This window comes from Strix uralensis, chromosome 16, assembly GCF_047716275.1.
Source record: "Strix uralensis isolate ZFMK-TIS-50842 chromosome 16, bStrUra1, whole genome shotgun sequence".
Classification (NCBI taxonomy): Eukaryota; Metazoa; Chordata; class Aves; order Strigiformes; family Strigidae; genus Strix; species Strix uralensis.
Window position 1 is genome coordinate 15,863,374 of NC_133987.1, and position 27,655 is coordinate 15,891,028.

Here is a 27,655-nt window from a genome sequence, read left to right on the forward strand (position 1 = left end):
ATCTGTTAGAACTTTCACAGCCAGTACTGTGGCACAGGCAGTAACTCTCCCAGATTAGACAAATGCCCTGATAATTGCTTGCTAGAACCCAGTTCTCTTACTGGTAAGTAAAGAGGCACTACTCAAAACTGAAACCTTGCTGGGCTTCAGAAAGATATAGTAAGATTTTCACATTGTTTAATAACTAGAAAAACCTAATTAATCCAATGTCCCATTTTCCAGGATGAAGTAATTTTTGTGTACTAGCCTTCATAAAATAATGGACTTTTATTTAATAAAGGCTGTGAAATTCCACATAAACGATTTATTTAAGTGTAGACACAACTCCTCAGAGACAAAAAACCCACCCACATTTTGTTATTCTGCTCCCAGAAATAAAGATACCAGCATGCTCTGTAGTCATCAGTAAATACTTGTTCTTGCTCCCGTGTTGTATCTGGGTTTGAGGATTTGGCAGGGTGGAAGGGGTGTCACTTACTGTCATACTCCGGTATTCATCTTCAAACATATCCAGAAAAATTTCTTCTCCCTTTCAAAAAAGGAATATGGACATATCATGAATCCTTACAGCTATGAAGCCATGATTGTTTGTTTTTGTTTAATTATGTACTGAGTGTTCCTGTCCAGGTGCTGGCAGTGGGGGCTGCAGGGCCTCTGAATAGAGGCCGGGGCTGCCCCATGCTGGACACAGACAGCTCCAGCTGGCTCAAACAGCCCCACTGCAGGACACAGCTGAGCCCTTCAGTGACACTGATGGCACCACTGGGAAAACAGGTTTACAACAAGGAGAGAGGTTCCTCTGCAGCCCACGGAGAGGACCATGGTGGAGCATATCCACACTGCAGCATCAGAGCAGGTGGTTATGCCCTGAAGGAACTGCAGCCTGTGGAGGACCCGCTAGGAAGCGATTTTTTTCCTGAAGGACTGCAGCCCATGGAGAAGAAGACCCACACTGGGGCAGGGGAAAAGTCTGAGGAGGAAGCAGCAGCAGAAATGAACTATTATGGACTGACCCCAAACCCCCATTTCCCAACCCCACTGCACCACTCAGCAGGGGGAGAAGGTGGAAATGAAGCAGCAAAGTTAAACCTGGGTAAAAGGAGGTGTGGGGGGGAAGGTGGTGTTTTAATTTGTCTTTGTTTCTCACTATCTAAGTTTATTTTAATTGACAATAAATTAATTTTTGCAAAGTTCGGTCTGTTTTGCCCATTATAGTAATTGTAAGTGATCTCCCTGTCTTTATCTCAACCACAAGATTTTTTCATCTTCTGTTCTCCCTCCATCCTGTTGAGGAGGTGGAGTGAGAGAGCACCTGGGTGGATGTCTGGCAGCCAGCCAAGGTCAACCCACCACAAGTTACTTATTTTTTGTAAGCCACATTGAGAAAACATTCTTCAAGAGAATTCTAACACAAAATAGATTTTAGACACTTGAAGTCTTACTGGTCCTTATATAGAAGTTAACACCTAGGGCTAAAAATTTTATTTCTCTAGTTGTTTACAATACAAAAAAAAGCAGCAAAGCACTGCAGAGGTATCCAGTAAGAAAAAAAGATTAAGTAAAATTTTAGATCATTTCAGATAAGACACAAATTAAAAGTAATGCCAAAAAGAAACACATTCTGTATTAGTGTCAATCACAAAATCCCAGAAATGTTCCAATAGTGTGGCTCCGGTCCATGAAATACATAGCAGTTGCAACAAAAGCACATGACTGCTAACTTGACCTCCAGTACAAACCATGTGAGAATTCTAACAGCCTTTTTTGACGTATGTCAGTGTGGTACAGTAAGGGCAGGAAAGGAGAGGAAACCTCCAACGAAACACTTCCTTCTCTATCACAAATACGGAGTTCCCATCTTAAAAAGAAAAGTACTGCTTTGGCCAGTGCATAGAGACTGGGCTGCAGACTTGCTTCTAATTCCACATTATGTAAAGGATGTTTTCTTACATCATTTTGCATATATACCTTATAGAAACGACGAAGGAGATGAACACTTTCTTCCCTTGCACCCTAGAAAAGATAAAATAAATGTGTTTCAGGGAATAAATACACCATTTACTCAAGTTACATTTAAAAAAACCACCCAAAAACTCATACAGAAGAGACTGTCTATTAATATCCCCATACTCACAGCCTTCAGCCCAGAATATGATAGAACATAGTTCTTGCACTTATGAAAATACTGCTTATGTGAGCTTGTTAGTCTCAAAAACACTTTCTTTACATTTTTGAGATGGATGACATACAAATTTCAGAGAGAAAATCAAACATAACCCTGCTTGATATGTTAAGAGTTTAAATAGCAAGGTAACAGCAAAGCTGAGAACAGAACATGGGGTATTGATTCTTTGCATTCACTGCAGAGAGTCACCAATAGAAGAAATATGTTCTAGAAGCTCAAATTTTGCATTTATGCTTACAATCAGAAATGAAACAAATTTATTCAACAAGACTCAAAGAAAAGTAGTGCTGTGACCGGTAATTTGAAAGAAAATATTTACCTCAAGGCAAGCAAGGTGAACATCTTTTATGATGCTGCCATTCTTAGAAAACACAAGCTGCTTCAGCAACAGGCAGCCAAGTTCTAAAGTTGCCAAACGGATTTTTCCATCTATGAAAAGAAAATTTCAATATACAAAACAGTAGCAGTTTAAGTATTGCTCTTCTCATTATCCAGTGTCCTTAAATGTTTCTACTCTTCTCTGCAATTGTCATACAACCCCTATCTGACAAGGATGAGTGCTGATGCTGGTTTACAATGCTGATGGCTATAAAAAAAAAAGCTGGAAGAATAATTTAAAGCAGAAGAAAATTTAAAGCAGAACCATGCAATAAGAAGGCAATAAAGATTAATACTATCAGAAAAGAAGCCAAGTACATGCCTAGATCAACCTGAAGCACAGGTTGAATTACACTAAAATTACAAAAGAATCACAGAATTTGGCATGGATAAAGTTACAAGATGAAAGGAAGTTTTGTATATAGCATACTGATAAGACACAGCTTTTCCTTAAAAAATGTCCAAAGGATTCAGACACAGCCTGGATGGGAGAATCCAGAGAAGTAAGAGTGAAAGAATGCATTTAAATTTTAAGCTTTTAAGGATTTAAAAAAACAGATATTAGAAATGTACAGCCTGAGCTCAGTGATCAAAACTAAGACAATACACCCAAGGAGACAGACATCTTAGTTTTTGACCCCAGCTCCCACCTACAATTTTCGAGTTAGCACTATGCTGCCAGAAACTAAAAGTACAGACTGAGGCTAGTACCCCCAGAAAAGGAGATGTTCTACACTACATTTAGCAAGATTAATAAAAACCCACTATTTCCACCCCTCCCAAGAAGTGCTTTTGTTTAAATAAATGCATTTCCTCATCTTGCACTCTATCCTTCTGCAGTATGTACAAACTCTTTATACATAAACATGCTTTTAATCTGTGACTGGCACATCAGCATAACAAATTAATATTCTGTAGATCAATCCTGCAAACAAACATTAGATTTTATTCTGCAGACAATCAGGAATTTGATAGTGTGACAGTTTCAGGGGAAAACCAGTTCTACTTATTTGAAGCTTTAAGAGGGGAAGTGCAGGGAGAAGAGCTGTGGCTTGAACAAAAATCATGTTTCTGTGGAACAAGTCACTAAGCCTTGTATCTCTCATTTCACAAAAAAGTTGCAGTCAGGAAAAAACCCCACATTTTCTGCAAAACAGTTCAGAACTAAAAATACAATCTGCAATTAAAAAAAAATTTGGGAAAATTTGCTATCACCTCTAGAGACGAAGGACTGCTATAAGCAAAGGGTACCATCTAGCTTTCAAGACAACTTCTCCACTGGAATTACTTTTACAAGCAAAGGTGCCACAGATCATATTTTCAGGATGAAATTCTACTTTAAGCTGAAATCACTATATATCTCATCATTTTTGTTTATTCAAAAACACAGAAAGTAGGAATGAAAACAATAGATCCCTGTATAGTTCTGAGTATAAAAACAACTATTCAGCAGAAATACAGAGTTTCTGATTCTTCATCAACCAAGGAAAACCTGATAGTTGTCTTTCACAGACCATACCTTATTGTTCGCTGTTGGATTGAACTTATTGTTCATTGAAGAGCATGCTAAACAGATGCTTTCCCCTCAAAGACAAAAGGCTAGGTAGCATTCTTTTTTTCATCTTCAAAAATTCCACCTTGGCAAAAAAATCAAATATTGGAAAAGTGATACCTGGTTGTGCAGCATAATTCATTATCCTGATAAGCCCTTCTGCAAGTACATGATTATATGAATTTCTCTCTTCAGCATGTTGAGCTGGAAGTTGAATTCTCTCCAGCTTGACTGGGTCAATTCCTTTTGTGGGGGATGAATGAAGAAAGGTGAATTAGAACACAGGAGTATGCTTCGAGGTAAGTATTCAATAGATCGTAGCGGTTTTCTCAGAAGAGTGTAATTAGAAATACAAAACTGGACAAGTTAGTTTTGAATTTCTGTTACAAGAAGAGGAACAACAGAAAGACTAAACACATTTATGTATCACTTAAAAATCTTGGCCTTAAATGGTGCCTACTGGGTGAAGACACTCAAATCCCAAAGTTTGGTGACATCCAAACCACTTTGCTGCATCTAGAATTCTGAGACTGATTGTATCTAAATTAAAAAGTCAAGCCACACATCTGAAAAGCATAAAGCCTAAAGGTGAAAAGATGAAAGTCTGACTTTAAATTCCGCTTTGGTAGTAAGGGATCAGTTCATATATGTTTTAGAAAGATATTAATTTTATTTTGTACCTGGTAGCCTATTATTTAGGACCCACCCTCCCCAATGCAAATCACAGATTCTCACTGATGTGTTATATAAGGAAATTAAACCCATCTTTCTTCAACATAATCCTCCAAAATAGCAAAGTTATTTCTCAGAATAGACTGGTTACTGTAAAACCTGTTAGAACAAAACATAGTTATGGATTGCTGAGGATCTCCCTGTCCTTGTTCTAAAGGATGGTAATAAACAACCCCATAAACCAGAAGATGACTATACTGCAGTTTATAACTACAAGTTCAGGGTGGGAAGAAGTTAACTACATAACAACATCATTTGTGATATCAAATTTATTTCTTCACTAAGCATATGTATTTAGAACAATTAACAAAGGGTCTGTTTGAAGATTAATAACAGTGATACAAATGTTCTCTGTCATGAGGCTGAAGAAAAGGGTGGGGGGGAAGGAAGCTTTTAAGGAACCAGGGCAATCGGAGTTATTAGCGTTCACAACAATCTAACAGTTTACTAAACAGCTACAGTTTTACTTCTCAAAAGGAATGCTGCTTATCAGTAACATTTCTCAGAGAATATCTGTATGCAGATTAAGCTCTCAGAAGGTCATGGTCATTAAACAGCAGAAAACCATTCAGGAGACTAAGAAAACATGGAGGAGGAAATGAGGCAGGACCATGCAGGTGTCCAACAAAGTGGTCAAATTGAAATCACAGTGAAAGAATTCATATTCAGCCATCTTTCATTTGGTTGTCTGCTTGTCAACGATGCAGAGTTCTGCATTCTTCAGATACAGTATATACTCTAGCAACATATATGAAGGGCTTCTAGTATTAAATGTCTCTCAGATACAATTTGCAATAAATCTGTTTAGCTGCATATGTGTACCTCTTGGGATTCTTTCTTCCTATTCACAGAGATATTTCTTGCTGGTGAAAAACAAGCACATTGTCTTTAAACTCGTTCAAGAACATGGAGCAAAATGCAGACTCAGTATCCAAATGGAAGGAGTCACAATCAAAAGCCTCAACAGGGTGTCTACATTTAGTGACAGAGACTGAGAAGGCTGCTCCCTTAGAAGCAAGGCCTGAAACCAAAGTTCTTGTTTAAGCTAAGGCAATTCAGATTTTTATGAATGTGTTCTGTTCTAGCCTTCTCCATAGTGCCAGAATGAGTAAGGGGGGCGGGGAAGGTGAAATTCAAACTAACCAGCTAGAGAATCAGAAACATACCTTAAACAGCCAATATACCGAAATAGAAAACTGCAACTCATTTTCCTGTAGCGTAAAGAGGACAAGCTTGTGTTGCATCCAATCACAAGAAATCATCCTAAATTTTCAATTCATTAGCTGTTTGTTTGAACTGATTCAAGTGCTCACTACAGTATCTACCATCTATCAGATAGACAGTAAATAGATCCTAGACACACAACTTCTAGAGATTTATTACTTCCTGAAACTGGGAAAACAACCCGGCCTCTCCAACATGTTTGGAGAGAGACTTTCATGCCCTTTTGTAAAAGAAAAGGATCATTGACCCATACCTTGAGAAAGCCTGTAAGCATACCAATCTCTTGCATTATACTGAATTCAGATTTAAACATTGACTCCAGTTCTATCCTGACTGATACTGAATTTGGTGTAGAAACAAGCAGTTGTGTAGCTCCTGAGCTTTTAAAGAACATTCTGCTCTTGCATCAAGCCGGGGCACTAAATCACCAGCTTGTAAAGCAACTCTCCTTCAAGACACAGAGGCACTGATTCTGTGGCCCTCAAGGCTAAAAGCAGTCTATTACAGGGAACAAGAAGAGTGGGTTGGTGAAAGACAGTGAAGATCAAAACCGGATGTCATTATCCATCTAGCATCTAAGGTCAAGGATAGGGGGAGAAAGGAAAATAACTTCCAAAGAGCAACAGGCTAATGTAAATTGTTGACAAGGAAAGCCTATGAGTATAGCCTAAAGAGTTTTTCATTTAGAGAGGGCTGATGTGACCACCAAGGAATGAAGTATAGATCTTGACCCCTTAAACGCATAAAAGGTATCACCAGTTTTAGGGCCAGGATACTTTTAGTCTCTTAAAAGGTAGATATTTCACTGCCCATTCTATTTCTCTTGGCAACCCTGGATATTGGGTGAAAAATAAACAGAACAGAAATAGATGAAACTAAGCAGCAAAAGGCTGCATTCCTCACTGTTTACAGCAATACTATAGATGTAAGCAAATCATCTTTGAAACAAGAGAGGATATCAGACTTCTTTTCTGAGAACAGGATATTGAAGAATAACTAATTACACTGAAAGCAAATACAGTGGGATACAGCAAATACATGCAGGACTATGGTCTTAAATAGAAGAATTCTTAAGAAATACAACCCTAGGGTGCAGGCTTACTCCTTTACAATGACCATTGAAAGACTTCCAGGGACTCTCTGAAGCTGCAACAGTTACAACTAATGATTCTGGCTATTAACAGATTCAACTAATGAATTTTAAGAGAAGAGAATCTATCTCTGACATCACTGTTTTCTAGCACAGTGATGCTCTAAAGTCCCTTGGGGAAAGACGTTTTCTGGGAGAACTATAGTGGTTGCAGGGGGGCAGCAGGAAATCAGAGATGCAAGTCAGCGAGGGCTAGAGCATGGCAAGGCTGCGGTGCTATCTTTGGTGATACGAGTTGCACTATTATCTCTTGTCATAAGAGACTGCGAAAGCCCTGAAATTGTCAGCAAATTATAATCTGAGAAGCATTCCTTCAGTCCTGAAAAAAAGGTAAAGCCATCAAGAGGATTCAGAAGGACAAGAGGTGTTCAGCTTACCTAGTTCCCTCAAGACTCTCATTTCCACTCTACTTGCCCATTAGAGGTACCTTGAAGCTAGAACAGAATCCTTACTTTTAAGCATACCACCACACACCTGACACTCTTTGCTCAGTTTACTGCAGTAGTTGATCCATTTAAATTCTGGTATGTTACAGAAACTATCCTCATAAGCAGAAAATAACTTAAATTCAGCTCTCAATTCCTGAAACACATGATTATTCACATGTATGAGATATTTACATTATTGCTCCATAAGGAATCTATTTAAAATGCACACAAAGATAAACAGCAACAAAACTAACCATAGTTTTTCCCTTAGGAAAGGTTACATATTCTCATACTGTCTGAATTATAATGAATTACACCTTTAACATAGTTTTGATAGTTTATAAAAGAGTTCAGGCTTCTTGGGAGACTTGCAAGATGTATTATGACATAGAATGCTGACCGTTTAAATAAGTTTTCAAACAATTATGGCACAATGGATGAGAAGGCTGTTGAGTAATTGTATAGTATAAAAAGAATTACTGAAGGACTGCCAAAGGTGGAGAGAAATAGGCAATACATGATTTTCATAATCACATCTGATTCTCAGGTCTTGTGCATTATCTATATGTTTAAAGTATACAAAGATTTAGTTTTAACGTAGGGGAACAAGTTTTACAACATTTTACACTTGGCTTACATGTAGCAATCACAGTATGGGTGAAGTGGGAAAGAACTGGATCCCATATATATGTAGATTAAATATAGAGGGCTTCAACTGATATTAAGAGATTAAAAATGAAACACAATAATCCTACTCCAATTCCAAGAAATCTATGGAAGAAAAGTTATCTGATGTTCACAAAACTTTCTACCAAATCATTCTTAAAAAGGTGATCTGTAGCAACCATTTTTACTTAGAGTATACTTATTTCTGTCTCCCCCATGTCAAGAATTTCTCACTGTTCAAGGCATACATACAGTTACAAACAGATCGTGCCTGTCTAAAACCATACGTGCCTCAGTTTTCTCTGGAAAAAGCAAAAATTGGTTACCTTTGTTATGTGACATTGCATATAGAAGACAGAGCACAAAGAGGGCATAATAATCATCTTCAGCACAGTCCAGTGCATTATAGACCATATCAAGAAAAGGCCTGTGGAAAGGAGCAATTTTTAAATGGATAAGAAGAAAAAGACAACATCTACAGAAAAAATGAGTAAACATTTTGTCCTACATGTAGCTAATGGAAGAGGCAAGTTTATAGTAACGTACATTTTCAGGCATTAAACAAAAATTAACCTGTTAAGATTAGCCAGATTACAGCCATGCTTTGTATTTACATTCTGACATTAATTCTGATGTTTTAATGGCCTTTGTTACATAATACTTCCCAAGAATGGATTGTTCACACATTTATTGGGTTGTTTGTAGCACATTTAGTATGTATGCAGAAGCATTGTGCCGCTTGTTTTAAGTATATATGTAAGGAACTTCAAGGAGCTGATATCACAGTTGCATAGAAAAAGACTACCTTAAAACTGTACTAAACAGAGTTGAAAAATTTTTACTAATACAAAAAAGCAGTTTGCACCAAAAGTTTGGAGGCAGCTAGGTTATTCTAAAACAATCAGTCAAAAATTTTACCGCAAGTTACAGGAAAGAAAAATAAACAAGGAAGGAACATTTGAATGGAAAAAAAGCAAGCTTTGCACTGCAGATGAGCTTTGTTTTCCTGCGTTTAAGCATGTGTGACCAACACCACCTATAGAGGAAGCTACAAACAGTGCCAAGTCCACCTTCACCTCTACCCTGAACAGATCAGAAAAGTCCATTTAATCCAGAAGCTGTTTGGACAGATCAGATATGGCTGAGATTCAGCTGATATTAGCACAAGCTTGATGGCAAGGCAACTTGGCCTCTTGTCTTAAACTGGCTTGAATCCAATCAGTTCAGAGCACAAGTAGAAATTAAATCCATTTTCACAGGTGACCCCAAAAAATAGTATCAGGGAAATGTCAGAGTCACCAGAAGAAGAGAGTTTAGAATCTTGATTGAAAAGAGATAATTCCTACCTCTTAAGGATTGTTTTTTCCTTTTACTGTTTAAAAAAAAAAATTATGATACCTAAGCTACATTCAAATACATACATTAAAGTAACACCTGAAGTCATAAAAACAAATACACTTTCCTATCTTCAGACCTAGCAGACAGGCAGCATCCACTACAGACTCATCATTGTGGTTAGCTAAGGGTCAGAAGACAACATACTTCTATACCTATCCCAGACCCGTGGCACCCTCGTGGTCACACTTATATATAATGGTCATAACAATATATTTACACTTTCCATCAGCTCCACACACGTCAACAACATGCTCTTTTTTAAAACAAGGCTATGACAAGAATAACAGAACACACTGTTCCTCTGCTCATTTCATGACATTGCAGTCATATGCTTGTGCACTTCTGAAGATGGATTACAAGCATCCTCTATGACACACTTAAATGCCACTGAGTTATGATCCCTCTTTGCCCAAGTTCAGCACTGCTCTATGTACCTAAGCCAAATTTCCCATGATGTTCCTATTGTAGATCTCAGAAGAACATTTAACTATTCAAGCAAAACCAGCCTAAACAATTAGCAATGTTGAAAACAAGCTAAGAGTGCCTTCAGTCTTCCTAAGCATTGAACAAGCCCTACAAGCCTCATGACATCCTGAAACGGGGTGCTTTACACAGAGTGAAGGGAATTCAGCTTCAAGGCCTAAAGAAGAAAGATGACCAAGATACCCAGGTTCAAGTATTAAAATGCTTAAATGCTAGATAACACTAGGTCTGTTGTCAGACCACCACAGATGGTCATTACCCTAAAAACTGACCTACAACACAGAAGTAATATTATTTTATTAAAATCAATGTTTTTAGGATCTAAGCTGCAGAAATATTGCTGTTAATGGAATAGCTACTGATATTACATGGTATTAAACAACTTCTGTAATCTCTAATGCATTTTTCATTGGTTTTCCCCCACATATTACTTAGATTTGTGAAATTACAGAACTTCAGGAAAAGATTACAGCAGTGAGATAGATAATTTTCATTTCAGGTGCTTCTTCACAGCATCTATCTATCTGCATTATCAAAGTCTCCATTGCAATAGTCTAAAACTGAAACAATTTCTAGGAATCCCACTCATCAACAGGTCCTCATATAGACTAAACATAGGATAGACGCAGAAAAACTTCAGCTGTTAAGAAAGTAGCAACAGAAGGCACAACGTAGAATGAAAGGTTTCTCATTCTGGAAAAAACTGCTGTGTAGCATATCATAGAAAGAAGTTAATTTAAAACAAGCTTTTAGGCTTAAACTTTCCAGCAGTAAAGCACATCAAAATAAAATAACATCAACAATACTTAAACTTTCTCTTACGTCCTTCACAGCAGTAAAAGGACTAAGGGAAATTGAAAACTTAACTTACTGTTTACAGCTAAGTTTTTAACTGCAAACTGGGCTGTTTTCCATTTATTTTTCAACAATGATTGGACAATTTTTAAAAACCACTTAATATTAAAGGCTATATGACAAGTATTTTCAAATTTATTTCTTAACTCTGTAAGCATTTTCTTCCTTTATTAGCCTTTTACTAGTGACTTGATAGAAGAAACAGATCAAATGTCATACAAGTATTCTTCAAATCATTTATTCTTGTGGAGTGCGTCTGCAACTGAAGACTGCAACACATTAGGAATCACTATTATCACAGTCATTAATGATTATTCCAGTTATGGAAGTTTCTCCCACTTCAAGCATGGAATAAAAGAACACTGCATTTTGCACTACCACATGGTACCTTATCCACAAGGCTCAGTGATTCCAATCAGTGTAAGAAAGAAACTATACACACTTGATTAAATTTCTTGAGATTTAGCTACTGTTTCAAATATTAAATTTGGCATAGAGAATAACACAAAATCTTAAAATGTAGCAGATTATCCACCTATATTTCCAAAAATTCGTGTACAAAACTAAGGCCAGAAATGCACTACACAAGGTCTATCCTTATTCTAAAAATATCCTTAGCTCTGCACATTCTTTGATGCTTGTTATTTTCATTAAAAGATGCAGGATGCTGCCAGATCATATCTACAGATCAAAAGAGTCCTGAAATGCAGACATTTGCCAAGAGCACTGGCATCTCACATGTAAGTATTTTGCACTCTTCAAGACCTGAGCATCCTAGTTGCTTTAGTATTCACTGCAGTCATTGCCAATTTCTAAAAGCCATTTAGCACATATTTTAGTCAAAATATCAATAATCTAGAACAATGTATTTTAAAACCAGTTCAAGTCAAGGTTTAATTTCACTTTTACAATGAAATTAAATGTTATCTTTATTAATGAATATAATCTAAACTACATCAAAGCTATAATAGAGACAGAATGAAATTCTGGGAATACCAGGCAGCATTTCCCAAGTTTAAAAATAAATCTGAAATCCTATTAAACATGTGCATTTCCCCAAGGGACACATTTGCAATTACTTTTGTGTCAGAGATGGCACTTTTGGTTTCTTTTCTTTAGCATTCTAATTACAAGAACACAAAATTCTTACTGATAAAGTGTCTTATGGGTATTTAATATATTCAAGTTTAAATTTTGAAGTCAGGGCAATTTCTGCTCCCTGAAACCCTTAAAAACTACATTTCCAAGAGAAGTTTTCAATAACCCTAATATATATACTAATGGACCTTGGCAACCGTACATAGGTTAGTAGGGTTTACTTGTAACTACTACTACAATTCTGTAAAATTCAGCCCTGAACAGAGGGATTTTCCTTGGTTTTCCCCTATAGGTATATATAAAATGGACAGATGTGACCATAAGTATCACTAAGAAAATGTCTTCTGCCTTGATTTAAGAGGTTTACAAAAATACTGGAATGAAAACATTTATATTCTGGTTTTATTGTGTTAATATTCTGTAATTTAACTTTACCAACTTAAGGCATCATGGTTACCATACAGGAAAGCACAAGCTTTACAAAAGAACAGGATCATTTCCGGAAGTGATCAGTAGAGGGGCCATATCCTGTTTTTCTGTTGCCCCACTTATTTGTGATCTGCAAGAACCCCTGTAATTTTAATTGGAGGCAGATTTGAAACATCCCTTATGAGAAGTGAGAGAGTTATCAGGAGGGCACGTAACGAAGTAATCCAGCAAAATATATTACAGTTCCTTTATACCTGTTCCAGTTTGTTATCTCACTCCCAGAGGCAGCTGCACTCTTTTCTTCATCTGTTGTATTCTGTTCTGTCACAGTAGAGATAGACAATTCTGACAGTTTACACCTCTCCATGATTACCATCTCTATTTCTGAAAAAAAAACAAAACCAAAAAGTCCCCAGATTTTATATTTTTAACAAAGTTATTGCAAGCTCTTTTGTATTTTCTGTTTTGTATTAAAAGTGACTTATGCAACTATATATAAGAGCTATAACCATAACCTCAGAAAGGTTAGTGAATGGATATAGGCCAATTTTCTCCCTAATAAAATAATTTGCTTGTATTTAACGAATTTAACTGCTGTAAGAAAATGATACATATGCATAGTATGTGTAAAGAAAATACACAGATTATTTTGGCAAATAGCAACAGTAATCCCCTCCTCTCCAAACCACAGGAAGAAAAAATGTAGAACCTCTTTCTGGAAGAGAAATCTGTGACAATGCTGGTGACATTGGGGCATGGGTGGACATCAAGTTTCATAGAGGATGTAATAGGTGTCTACAGTTATAGCAAACAGGATACCTGGTCCCGAGTGTTTCACATCTATTGGCTTTAAGTAGAAATATTAGGACTAAATCTAGCTTTTGCTTAAGAATTTGGACAAAGATGACTAGTAAATGCACCAGTTTAAACAGCAGATCGTGTCGTATTTTCTTCAAATCATGGTAGACAACACATCAGTTATTTGACACCATTTACGAAAAGTCTTCTCAGACTGTTTAAATCAAAATGCAACTATGTTTGGAGAGGGCTGTCAAAGCATAAAGACCTTGTTTTCAACCTCTTGCATGCAATTCTGCCACATTTTTCTCAATTAATGTCTAAAGCAAAGACTATTTTCTGATGTACATCTTTCTAATAGTTACTAACTAGTAAAATAAACAGTTACGATATGCTGTAAGACCACTCATCCTATAAAACCAATTCTTCTTAAGGTTAGCATTACATCAAAAATCCTGAAAACGTGCAAATAAAAAAATCTTAAAAGTTAGAGGTTTGTCTTCAGTTTTGGATTACTTAATATCATCTTCTACCATGTACTGTCACTTTTAGCACACTTGTTTAATTTTATCATTGAAACACGCACAAAATACTCTAGACCATCTTACAAAGACAAAGTGGCTACACCATTTCCCTTACCACAGGAGTTACAAAGTTGTGAAGTCTACTTATAAAGTGCCCATAATCATGTACACCTGGGTGCAAGGCATTTGTCATAAGGGCCAAAGGCTACAGGAAGATATGAAAACACTTTTATAGTTTTTAATCAGATTAGATGTACATGTTCTGACAGAATGATTTAACATGAGAAAAAAATACAGCCAAAGACTGGAACAAATTTAATAGTCCCAGGCTCACCTAATACAACAAGAGAATAAATCATGTAACACACCACAACTAGGTCCATACAGTAAATAACAGTATCCAAAGTGTAAGCATAATTTTTATTTGCTAGTATACTCACCTTCATTTTCACTGCTTGTTCTGATCCCCTTTGAACTCGCTTCTGTACCTTTAGTTTTATCTGCATCATCTTGATTATCTTCAGATCCTTTCTCCTCTTCATCTTCTTCACCAACATTTTTATAGTTGGGTCTTTTCTGCACCCTCTTCTTCCCCTTCTGTTTGTTAATTTCAAGAGACCTCTCAAGTGTTTCTGTTGGTTTTATGAAACATCTGATACTGGACTTTGCCTGTAAATTTGAAGAGTTTACACTGAATTAAGCAGGACATTTTTAACTCTAATGAAAAAAAGAAATTTCAGTTCATATAAAAGATGGTAAATTAGCATACCACTTACAAATCTCAAATCCATTTTAAACTACAAGGAAGCAGAGCTCAAGCTGTATCAAATCATCAGTACAACAATTATCTCCAAAGTAACATATCCTAAAGATCTACAGTTAAAAACTATGCCATCTTGAGTCAAGAAGATATAGAACCACCTACTTCATCAATAGAAGTTTCTTAAATTTTTTTCCCTTCTTTGAACTTTCTTAACAGGTGACACAGCTAGTACATACGAAATTAAGACACCTTTTGCAAAAAGGATAAAGGCAGCAAAATCCAAAGTGTGTGTTGACAACAATGTATTAATACGAAATACACTCTTTAAATGTCTTTGGCAGTAGCAAGGACAACAAACAACAACGCTCTATGTCACGAGCTTGTTTTGAATCTTAAGCTTCCCTCAACAGCCTACTAGTCCTTGTATCAACAAGGAACAAATGGCACTCACATCAACCTTTTTTGGGCCTCCAGACATTGACTTACCAAGTCCAGAAAACCAATACCACTTCATTTGTTAGACTTTAATATACTTGTGTTCTACCCAAAGATATCAGAAGTTTATCTTTCAAGTCAAAACACTGTTTCTGGACAAGGCAGCAAACAGTATTCAATTAATACCTGATTTTCCTGATTATTAATTTACAGAGCAAGAAAATAAATTTAGATGACAAATTTCTCCCAGAGGAAATAACTATTTCCAAAAGTCCATGATATCCTAACAGAGAAAAATGTGTTCATACAGAAAGACACAAGACAGTACAAGTTCTGCAACTAGCAGGACTAACAAAACTGTTTCCTACAAACTTGCAGATTGTTTCTGTGCTGTGATGCTTTGCGCTCCCTTCCCACTTGTCAGGCCTGCCAGGTGGATGACCAGAGTACATACTCTCCCTCATCCAGAGCTATAAACATTGATCAGCCAAACCTCTCTGATACTGAGAAGTTAAACACATGGTTTGGGGGCTTCCTGCCAGCACAGGTTTATGCTGATCAAGACTGCTACAGAAACGTCATTACCTTTCAGACCTCAATACTTTCAATCACATTTATCTAGCTAAAGGGTTAAAAATTTAAGGGCAAGCAAGAGAAAAGAAGTAAGACTAGAGTAAATATACAAAACTGATTCCATTCCTTGCCTTAGGTGACTCAAGTACAATAAGCATTGAAAATGAGTGCAGAGACCTCAGAAAAAGTTTGGAAAAATCCCTCCCTTTACCTATACATAAAAATTAAGAGATTAGGAGAATATCTGGGAAGACACCTTCTATAAGTCAAAAGGCCAAAAAGTTTCTCTGAATCTTCTGACTTTTTAGAAAGGTTTTATACAAACCTTGCATCAGTCACTTTAACTTGGCACTGAAACAAACCATATAGTAGGAGGAATCTTTCACAATACGGAAAAAACCCACAATGTGAAATTTACCACACTTATGTCCCCCAGTAACCTCTCTGATATATTTTTAGTCTGATCAAAATGCAACATAGGAAGGTTATAAAACAGAGTTACAACCAGATTACCTTTTATTGATGGCTTCTGGTCAGAAAAGTCATAAGAAAAGGGAAGAACACATTACGTCTCATTCTTTAGGGGAAAAAAAAAGTAGCATGCTAGATGCATAATGCATTATCCCCTTTCTGCATTCACTTCTGACAACTGCTTCCTAGAATCCTGTAGCTACTTTCTTTATGAAGAATGCATGTACTTAACATTCTTGAAATTTCTAATATGCTGTTAACCATATGAGCAAAATAACAGAAGAGACCAGTACGCAGTGATGTGCTCATAAGCAGTGAATCATGGTCTGGTCCATCTCAAGAAAGAATGCTGAGGAAAAGTCAACATATATATTCTGTTCTGCCAAATATAACAAGGCTATATACTTAAAACATTCTAAAATCAGACTTAAAATTAATTTACATAGTATATGGTTTATCTAATATACAGTTTGAGATACTGCTATTTTATACTTTTAAAACGTCTTTCAACTGTATTTTCAATTATGGTTTGTCTTGTGCAATATGTGCTGGTAAAATAAGGCAGTACCAGTAACAAATTCTACAGGAAGGAGAAAGTAGGTTAAACAAGAAACCAAGAAACATGAAATAGGTAGAACTAGCCCACATCCGAATTACGCAGGAAAAATATCTCACAGGAAGTAAGGTAAACCTTAGTGTGATGACAGCTAACAAGTTTAAATACATTCTGTTGGCTACACATGTTCAACTCTCATCATGAGACAAGAGTTAGTATTTCTTCTGATGCCACCTAAAATCAGAAATACAGAGAAAAAATATGAAAAGAAAAGTGTATCTTAATTTGCTATACTTTGAGGTGGAGAACCTGTGCAACGGAGGTTGGGCAATCATTAATGCCCTGTGATGTTCAGCACATCTCTGTTGGTAGGTTATTGCCAATTCAAACACTATCAGTAGTTAAATCTGCTGATTTTTTCGAAAAATTGATTTCCAGTAAAAAGTACCATTTGTTCCTGTCATGACAACTACCATTGCACTTTTGTCCTAAATATCTCTGGATATGTTGCATTTATACACAGCAACTGCAACCCTTCTCAGCTTTTAATTAAGTATTCTTTACTCATTTAGTCTCCTAATGAGGACACGTGACCCTGCTTCTGGTAATCTCAGTCTGTAGTCTGCATACTTCATTCCACTTTAATTAAGATTAATTAATCATCAGGAAGATGAATATAGACATGAGGTTCTGCTTCAGGTTTTAGAAACTACATGTTAGTTGGAAACTGACAGTTACATTTCAATTTAAATATATCAAGACATCTCAGTTACAAGAGATGAGCAGTGTTAGCTACAGAGCAGGGGTTTAGAGATAACTGGGGCTCACCATAACATACAGAAATATCCCCAAAACAACAAGCTTAGGAGAGCATCGGAATAGGAAATTATTACAGAAAGGAAATAGTAAAAGATCAGTTTGGGTCTGACTTGAGAACAAACACAATTCTAAACTCAGTCAAAAATTAAAAAACTTGCTCATCACTTGTCTCTACTAACCCCAGAACAAGCAATTCTAAAGTAGCTTCTGAAATAGCTTCCATTATTCAATAGAAGTTTGTCATTTCTTTGCAACATAATACACCACAGTAATAACTTTGCAATGATCCTGATACACCTTAATAGTCTAAAGAACAGCCCCTGAAATGGCTAAGAATGCTCAAAAACCAACTTTCTGCTCTAAGAAGTCCTATCACAGAGCAACAAGAAACTGCCTCACCTTTACTTGTCTATGCCTCCATATCTACAGCTGACTTTAGCCCCACTGCATTGAGCTGTATATTAGTAGAAAACAACATGCAATATATGCAGTAGTTGTTCATACTCAACTGAGAGCAGTAGGCTTTCTGACAGTACATGTTCTTCCCTCCAAGACTTCACCGAGGAATATGGTTGAATTTACTAAAAACTAAGGTTGTTCCCATGGAAGTTTCTTCCTCATGCAGCAAAAGTGCCACCATTCTGCTGTTTCACTGTCTACCCTAGAAAGTCATTACCCCTCCTATTTACTACGTGTTCAGGTATGACAGAACTCCCAGTTTACGGGACCCATCTTTAAGACCAGTAAGAAGCAGCAACGTAAGTAGTATTACAAACATAAGAGAATAGATGAACAGAAGTTTATACAGCACCCCTAATATTCCTAACATTAGTGCAAGCACACAGACATATGCTACAGATATTTTGCAACTCTGTACAGCAACTACGAGAGAAAAAGAAAAATCTCAGTTCTGCAACAACTGGTGCCCCACCCTCCCACCACAAACTTCCTAATAACAAAGCCGCTTCTGCGCAAGTAACACACATGACATTCAGTATACAGCTAGCAGAAGGTCAGACATTTGCTAACACAAGTAAGAAGTTGCTTTATCTTAAAGCATTTGGTCAGCTCTAACATTCCACTGTAGTTTTTTCTAAAAAAGATTAGATTCTAAATATCAAGGTCAACAGTACAAAATACAAGAACCCAAGAGCTACTGGCTAAGAACAGCCCACACAGCTTCCACTGCACAGCAGGAAAAAATTTGGAAAAGTTGACTTGTATCATGGAAGAGTTGAATTGTATCTCTCCCTTGAAACTCTAAGAGCTATAGTCACTGCTAGGAAAGAATGTGCATAAGAATCAACCTACTGCTCGTTATAAATTAAACATTCAGTCAGTAACTCTTTGCTGACCAGTCAGACATTAGGGGGACATGTTCAATCTTTAGACAGAACTACAGTCAGAAGCATCTTAAGCAAAGTAAGGTCATACCCCCTTCGTATTACCATCCCCAAACAGGACTTTAAAAAGTAACAAGCAAGCATTTCACAAACTGTGAAACCCACAACAAAAAGGAAAAAAAAAAAAAAATCATACACATGACACTTAGAAAAACACTTAACAACAGCATCTAGCAACACCTACACAGGATTAAATCTGAAGGTACAAGGACAATAACAAAGTGATAGCACTCCCATCTATTTGTGGCTGGTCTATATTCTCTTGTGCACACTGACACACACTTTCAGAGAGGATCAGTTTTACTGCTAAACAGTGGGAATACTCAGACAAAAATATTTATTTCCTTCTGTATCCAAAGAATTTACCCCTCCAAGGGTTTTTTTTGCTATAATTTGATGTAGAGAACCAAGGCCAGGGTTTTTTTTTTTTTTTTTTAAATCTCTCATTTCTACTACAAGTTGCATAAGGAAATAACTGCACAGAAAAGTTGTGATGACTTATTTCTACTTCACCACCAAAGAGCTGATAACAAAAACTGAACACAAAAGACTGGATTACAAAAGCGTCCCATCAAAAAGATGGAAGCCTTTGCAGTGTCTGATCCCCACAGAAGCAACTAAGTATTCTACTTTGTGTCCTACATATTCTTATACCACTACCTGAAACATACATGCATGCACAAAAATATTGCAACTTTGACAAGAACATAATACTGTAACTTGCACAGAGCATTTTTTTGGAATCATATCCAACAACAAAAGCTGAAATCTCCTATTGCTGCTCTTCTCTCCTAAACACAATCACCTTACCTTACCAGTTTCCAGATACCTGATTTTGTTTTTCAAATATTTGCTTTGCCTCTAAAAAAAGTGTATTAAAGATTAGTTGGCCACTTACTGAGTTTTTCTGTATATCTTGCTCAACTTTAGAAGAAAACACCGAGAGGTCACCATTAAGTATAACCTCAGCCAATGAGTTCACCAAAGGGGCGTAATGTATAATTAGAAAAACCTATTAAAAGAAGGGTGGAAAGAAATATCAGACATATATTACAGAACACATTCAGCTTCACAGTTTCGGTCACTGAACATACTTCTATGACCTTGTTAAACTGGTATCTTAAGTTTACATATACAGTAAAGTACGATTGGTAACACTGATAGTTCATGAAACCTACTTCAAAACACAGGATACCATAATCCCCTCTATAAGTATTTGACCTTTCTCTACATTTTAAGCTACCTAGGTTTGATAATTCTTCATACTCTTCCTTTCTTCTGAGACATGTAAATTCTCTCTCCTCATCAGCTTTGAGATGAAAGTTGTGTGATTTTTCTAGCAAGGAACTCAAAACTGCTCTAGAATTTTTTTTGAGAAACTACACAAACTGATTATGGTACACAGCATCCACTGACCTTCTTGTATGCCAACGACCAGCAGGACTCCAGTAAGTTCTGTGTTGTGCACACAATTACTTCATAGTGATTCATGAGTGAATCATGCAACAGGCTGAATTGCATCAGAAGCAGTTTTTCTGGCTATGAAATTGCAATGAATTCTGGTCTAGTTACAGAGCAGCTACATAACACAAGCAGTAAGGGCCATACTGCCTATGCCATTACAGCACTTATCCAGAAGTGCTTTGGTGCTTTAACAGAGTTCTCTGTTTGTACTAACCAGTCTATTTGGAGGGAAAGCTTACAAGGTTGGGCCAGCAATTAGCTTCTGGATAGAACCAGCTCATGTCCAGCTGCAATAGCCTCATATCAGCTTATATCCATTCTCTTCACAGGAATACCAAACCTGGATCCCTAAACAATGGTTCTAGCTGAAAAATTCCCAAGCAATTTCTAACTCAGTAAAACCTAATCATTGTTTTGACAATATTTAGCTAAACATGATCTCCACAGGTTTTCTGATTAGTCAGAACCATATCAGACCTTCAAATGTGAAGTGATTATTAGTATGCAGTGATGACTTATGTAAAACCTCTGAAGGTCACAACACAATTCAGAAATGCTTTAGACAACCTCTGAAACTACCCAAGCTTATTGTAATTCAGAAAGCACAGCTCAACTATACACAGGCATGTTTTGGCATAAGTACGTCACATGTTCACTTTGTGAACAGTAGCTAACACTGCTGTGTGTGCTGCTACTATGATTCTCTCAAGACTTGTCTCCAATGTATGAGTAATGCCTAAAGTATATGCCTGGTGTCAATAACAGAAACAGCTAAGAAGGTTTTTCAGATACTCAGTGTACACTTTTTTAGATCCCACTTCAAAGACAGACTTTAGGTTAAAAAGAGGTGGAACAATATGCGTTTCTGCCAGTTACAGAAAAAGTAGCTTGACTTTCTACATCAAATCCCATTCTGATACACAAAAAATTTGTTCCCAATTTTTTATGGTTAGGAAAAAAGTTCCATTTTCTTTATTAAAAACAATAAAGAACATAGATGCAAATCTTGAAGTGATACCTAGCCATACTTCCACTAAAATCAAAGAGGTTTAATGGCTTTGCCAAAATAGATGAAAATACAGTAATTTATAAATCATAACACTACTGCAAAACATGTTCTGGAATAGGACAAAATACTTAATACTTACTTGAGAAAGAAGATAGAGAGAAACTTGGAGACTTATTTTTGGACGCTCTCCACCCTACGGAAAAAACATGAAAAATGCTGATTTATTTATACAAAGTTGAAGCATTTACACTGTTTAATATTTTATTTAAAGCAAAAATTCTAATATTTTATTGTTTCACATTTTGCTACAAAATTTTCAGAAAGTATCATGCTCTTTAACATAACACTTCTTGTAAACTATTTTAAATAACGATTCTCCGAATAAGCATATCCCTTACTATGCATGCTTAAAAAACAAATCGCTGTTGATTACTGTCTTTCATAGTCACTTCAACAATTTAAATTTAACAGATGAGTATCTGAGAAGTACGTTGGTTTTCGCTATGCTACTATTCCTTCAAAAAGTACTTCTCAGTTAACATTCATTAAAGTCTGCTCTAAAAATTAGCTGTTCAGAAACAATGAAATATTGCCCACATAATAAAAAACATACTCTTGACAGACACTTCTCTAAATCAGGTAAATAACACTGGACAAAAATATTCGAAGTATAACTTGAGCACAACAGTGCTAAATTTACATACCAGTAGCAATAAAAGTGTTTCTAAAAATAGACTACTGATACTTTAAAAACCATCACCAAATAAATTAATCAAGTATCTCAAGAGGTAAGAACAGCCCAATTTTATGTTCGCAAATATCTCTGACCTCATAATAGACATATCTGCCTGAAAACAGGACAAGCAGGTTTTTGTACATGCGTGTATGGAAAGAGAATAGCTGAAATGAAAGTAAAAGTCAGGAAGTCTGCTTCACCCTATTTCAATGGCCTTATCAATGGCAAGACAAGAAGCTGATTGTTATTCAATCTTCAGTGCACACGCAATATACTGAATTCATGAACTTGCAAGAAACCTGACCTCTGGTTAATGAAAGCATGCTGAAATTCACACAGCACTGTGTACTTAAGAACAAACACCACTACAGAAGCTTAAGAAGAGGGAACCAAGCCAAAAAAACCCCCAGAAATAAACTAAACCGTGAATGTATTTATTTTTTTTAAAAAACAAGTGAATACAGGAACCTGTACAGGTTTTAAAAGAACAGTTCCTATTTCATTAAAAATTAGCTTTCCACTAAATTTAAACGCTATGCTTTAAAAATACATTCAACTACATCACATTCAAACACAGCTTATCTGCAAATACAAGAGTCAAGTATCAAAACCAAAAGTTTATGTTTTCTACCTGGAGTGGACTTTTACACCATGAAAATTTGTGCGTATACTGGGAAAAGTTATTATAATATGCTTTTGCCAGGAGACAAGTTACCACATCAGAAAAGGAAATCACACATCTCCCAGCATCAGAGAAATTTAAATCCTGTTACAAATCTGCAGCTCTTCTTGCCTCCGCTATTGTTAGCATTTAACAATCATGTCATCCAAAATGGTATTTGTTCAGTGAATAAAATTTCATCTATTCTGCCCTTAAATTCAGTCTCAGGGTATCTCCCCCTACAGTTACCTTACTTAAACTGTTTCATGTAAAACACACAAACATAGATATCAATAGTGTTAACCCTACTACAGAATACATCTGCTGAACAAATCATTACGCATACTGAAAGCAAGTAATACTTTTAAGACTTAATTGTTTGCAGCTATTAGCTTACCTGATCTTGATTTACTAATGAATACACATAGAGAGGAAGAAAGAGCCTATTAAGTAGGTGGTCTGTGAGCACATCATTTAAAAATTCACAATTAATGATAAGGATATCATTAAGGTAATGTAAATGATCAAGATGTTCTGCTACCAGGTCACTCAGTTTGCCTCTATTTCTGTGCCTAAAGAAGAGAGCAGAAAGAAAGTCTCAGATATATTCAATTATCAAAGACTTAAAAACTTAAGGAAATAATTAATGTTCATCCCTCCCACAGATCACCTTGCACAGATCGACTGCCTAAAGAAGACATTTTCAGTAAAGTTAACTAATCCAGCTAGCAAACAGTATTCAGGTTTGTATGTGCTTTAGAACGCACCTATCAAGTTCCTCCCCAAGTATTCAGAAGCAATGTTTTTACAAAACTTCACTTTCCACTGCCAGAGCCTTTTCACAAGCCAACCATAAAAAATTGTAAGATTTGTTTCCAAAAATAAAAGAAGAAATCTATGTTGTATTTAACATCTACCTCTTCACTTTGGGCAGCTGTTTCTTGCCTTCCTGTGCTAAGTTGGGGGCGGGAAGGCAAACCAAGAACAACCTGAATCAACGAAATATTTATGTAGTTGATAGTGGAATATTACACAGGAATTTCAGGTCTGACAGTTCATATATTAAATAAAGTTTACCCTTCCAGTTTAAATTTTTTTCCTAGAATCTTTTCAGAAAGCTGTTCTATTGAGACGATACACAGAAAAGGAACATTAAAAAGACAAAGTTAGTAAGACTGAGAAGGACAAAATACCTTTTGTGTCTGATGAATTTAGAAGCATTAAAACAAAGATGAAGAAAAAGCACGTTGCCAAACATTAATTTACTTGTACGGATATTAGCACAGATAGGGAACACAGCACTAACCACTATGAATTCAAAGAATCACTAAAAAAAAAACTTTGCAAGAATGAAAAGCTTGAACTGTCTAAAAGGGAACATATTGAGAAAAGAACTTTACAGGACTACTACAGACAAAATAAGGAGTATCAACATCTGGGAAAAGCATTTCCACTAAATACTCAGCATTTGTAAAAGCTTACTCTTCATCAGTCTGCACACAGTTATCCAGTTCTATCACGTGGCTTCCAATAAACCAAACGAGGTTGGAGAAATACGGGACAGCAGTTTTATCTCTAATGTAATGCAGCATAGGTTGGTTGTCCACTGAAGAGAAATTGTTAAAAAGAAAAATCAGTTGACAGGTTGGGGTTTTTTTACTTAATTTGTTGTATTTCTTAAAAATTATCTTCTGAATTTTTATTACATGCTAGCTTTTCATACAAGTTTATACCTAACATGATCTTATGCATGAAATGGACATCTACAAAAGTGTCATATCACTTCTAAATTGGCTTGAATGAGCCTAATATTGATATATTTACATAGGCCTGAAGATAAACGAATCTAGTGGAATTCAGAAAGGTTTTTTTAGCACATTCTTTATTAAAAAAGAAGAGAAAAAAGCGTAAGAATAAAGCAGTAATGCTGAAAGTCAAGCTAATTAGACTTACATGACACTGCATTAAGGAACACAGGAATCATCAGTGAAGGAAGGGCAAAAGAAACAGACAACAGTTAACAGGATTAGGAACTGGGATAGTGACATCCTCCAAAAGGGTTTAAAAAGCTAAAGCACAAAGCATCTAAACTAAAACATACAGCGCAGGTGTTAGATCAGAATATATGCAAATGGATAGTCAGAAAATTGTGAAACCTGCACATCTGAGCTGTGTTTTTTCAACTCTAACCTTTATAGCACTGCAACATTCAATGAAAATTCTAGACAAGTATATTTTTTTACCATAAAAATATTTAGTTACATAAATAACAAATAGGATATGAAGCCTGCACTTTACTCTTTTTGTGAGCTCATATTTGGGTTTACAGCTCCCTTGAAGTAAAAAACAAGTACCAAGTGCCTATTTCTCAACATACAAAAGACGTTTGTCCCTTGTAGTGAGCATGATAAAGAACCTATCTGTTATGCAGACTATTCAGTTATTTGCAAAGCCAATTTTTCATTGTTTTAAAAAGGATCTTATGTTCTTCTATGATGAAGATTATCATCAAATCACTGCTTCTCTTAATTCATAAAGTTGTGTAAATACCAAATGTAATTTAATTTAAAATGGATTAAAGAATAAGCAATCTTGCAGGAACATATTCCCTAATACATACTACCTTACGGCATGCTGATTTCAGAGGTCGAAGTTCTGAATACATACCAATTCTTCTACAGAGACCACTGTGATATTTTCCATCTATTACAGACTTTATAGACCCCAAGAAAAATTTAGGGGGAAGTGAGTGACTTTTGGACATTGTCTAGCCCAAACCCATTCTCAAAGCAGCGTTAACTTCAAAGTTCAACCAGGTTGCTAAGGGCCTTGTTGAGTTTTGAAGATCTCACATTCCTCAGTTTCTCTGGAAAACCTGTTGCAGTGATTAACAATTCTCACAGTGAAGTTTGGGTTTTTTTCCCTTATATCCTACTGGAATGTCCAGTACAGGAATTTGCAAATGCAGCCTCCTGGCCTTCACTGGGCACCTCTGGAAATGATCTAGCTCTTTGTTAGACAAGAGTGACTGCTGCACCTAGAAGCTCTACAATCATATTCTAAGGCACTTCAAATCCAAAAGGAAGTGATGTAGCCAGCAAGGTTATTGCTTCATACATTATAAAGCTCAAGTTCACAAGTAAAAGATATCTGATATTCTTAAAGCACTTTGGTTTTGGGATTGGGGTTTTTTTGGTTCATTGTTTTTTAAATAAAGTCACATTCTGATCTCTGTTGGAAGGGAAAGTAAAGTTCCTTATGTATTCTTGATACTGTTTTGGTTTTTTTTTAAACCAGGTTTCATCTGTGAGGAAACAATACTATTTACAAGTACAATTGGGGTTCTGTTTCATAAAAATCAAAACGGGTATCTGAAGCATGTCAACATGCTAATCTTTTCAATCTCATAAAACAGACAGAAAGCCCTTAAATGTAAATAACTGAAGATTAAGCTTCAATGAAACAAGCGTTTTGTACACATGCCTTTTTTAATAGGTAAAAAGCATACCTTTGTAGACATTTAAAGTTATAGTCCTAACAGCAATCCTGACCATGCTTTCTGGGTGGTTAAAAAATTTAATAGCTTCAGTGTACAAGGCGAAGTCATTAGTGTGCTGTAACAAGAGGAAAGTAATTATGAATTAATCAAAATATGTACAGAATATTTGTTGGGATTCTGTATGAAAAATTTTTTCCATGTATTACCCTGATTTTTTACCTTCTACTTAAATAATCGAAATGATTTTACAATGCACAGTCAGCTGCATTTGCAGCTCTACATTAAAATAAAATGTTTTAGGCGTCAGAGCTTTCCATGTTTACTCTGGACATACTCAGTGCTTTAACGCCCTCTTCTGGCAAAAAGTGGAATGGAGCGAGGAAAAATCCAATTGGCCTTTGATTACTCAGGCTTTTTTTAGACTTTGACTAAGTCTCTTAGAAACAAGTGGTGCAACAGAAAAGATCCTGTTTACAAAAGCACGAGAAAACAAGGCATAAACAAGTTGAATTCTCAGGGAAGAAAACTTCAGAACTACTGAAACAGTCCAATATTAACACTAACTTCCACATTTTGATTTTATTATAGCTGTATGAGGTCAAAGACCTTTTTTATCATGCTTTGCAGAGATCCCCACAAATGAATTCTCAATCACTGATATTACCATTATAAAACTAAATGCAGGACATACTGAGACAAGAGATTAAATAGAATATGTGCCAAATTGCTATCAATTTCTAATTAAAGTCCTCTTATTGTTATACTGCAACTCTTTCTTCACTTACCTCATTATAAAAGAAATGTACAGTATGATTGTTGAGTTTCAGGGAAAGAGTTTTCAAAAATGATATGTAATATGCCATGATCTCCTCATCAGAAAAGTCAAATTTGTGGACAATAATAGAATTTACATAGTTATTAGAGAGCAGGTAGTCTGAAAAATAAGAGACATAACATAGGTTAACAGAAAGCTAAATAGCTGTATTTTAAGTACCAGCTAGCAACAAATTACCCGATGCTTGAAGATTCTAATTTTTAAACCAAACAACTCAGGTGATGGCTTCAAGTGGTAATATAAGGAAATTGTTTCCTACAAAGGTCTTTGCTCCCAAGAACAAGACAACTGAGGATATACTTCACCTTCCTTAATTTATGTAGGCTTTGCAGCTAACAACACTTAAAACAACTCTTTTCCTCCCCTCTTCATGATAGTTGTGGAGTACTTTAAACTATTAATTCTCTGTCCTCTTTGTATGTTTCTAAAAACACTGAGATAAGTGCAAGTGGCCGAATGCCAGCCCAAATGATGTCAGAACAGTTCCAGTACAAATTATGAGTGCCACATAATATGCAAGGCAAACATTTC

General features: G+C 36.0%; 1 protein-coding gene across 5 annotated transcripts in view; it reads right to left on the reverse strand.

Annotated features, from left to right (window-relative positions):
- The window catches only part of CLEC16A (C-type lectin domain containing 16A), a 376,293-nt gene that overhangs the window by 335,958 nt on the left and 12,680 nt on the right, over positions 1-27,655 (reverse strand). For all 5 annotated transcript variants that reach the window (XR_012631237.1, XM_074886665.1, XM_074886664.1 and 2 more), the window contains exons 4-16: positions 27,075-27,223; positions 26,299-26,404; positions 24,273-24,396; positions 23,188-23,362; positions 21,533-21,586; positions 19,819-19,932; positions 14,341-14,569; positions 12,833-12,962; positions 8,642-8,742; positions 4,236-4,358; positions 2,505-2,614; positions 1,969-2,013; positions 479-529 (exon numbers count right to left, since the gene is read on the reverse strand). Coding sequence is in view for 4 of the 5 variants with exons in the window: in XM_074886665.1 (XP_074742766.1) it covers positions 479-529; positions 1,969-2,013; positions 2,505-2,614; positions 4,236-4,358; positions 8,642-8,742; positions 12,833-12,962; positions 14,341-14,569; positions 19,819-19,932; positions 21,533-21,586; positions 23,188-23,362; positions 24,273-24,396; positions 26,299-26,404; positions 27,075-27,223 (1,511 nt within the window). In the remaining variant the exon portion in view is untranslated. The remainder of the gene's footprint in view (positions 1-478; positions 530-1,968; positions 2,014-2,504; positions 2,615-4,235; positions 4,359-8,641; positions 8,743-12,832; positions 12,963-14,340; positions 14,570-19,818; positions 19,933-21,532; positions 21,587-23,187; positions 23,363-24,272; positions 24,397-26,298; positions 26,405-27,074; positions 27,224-27,655) is intronic.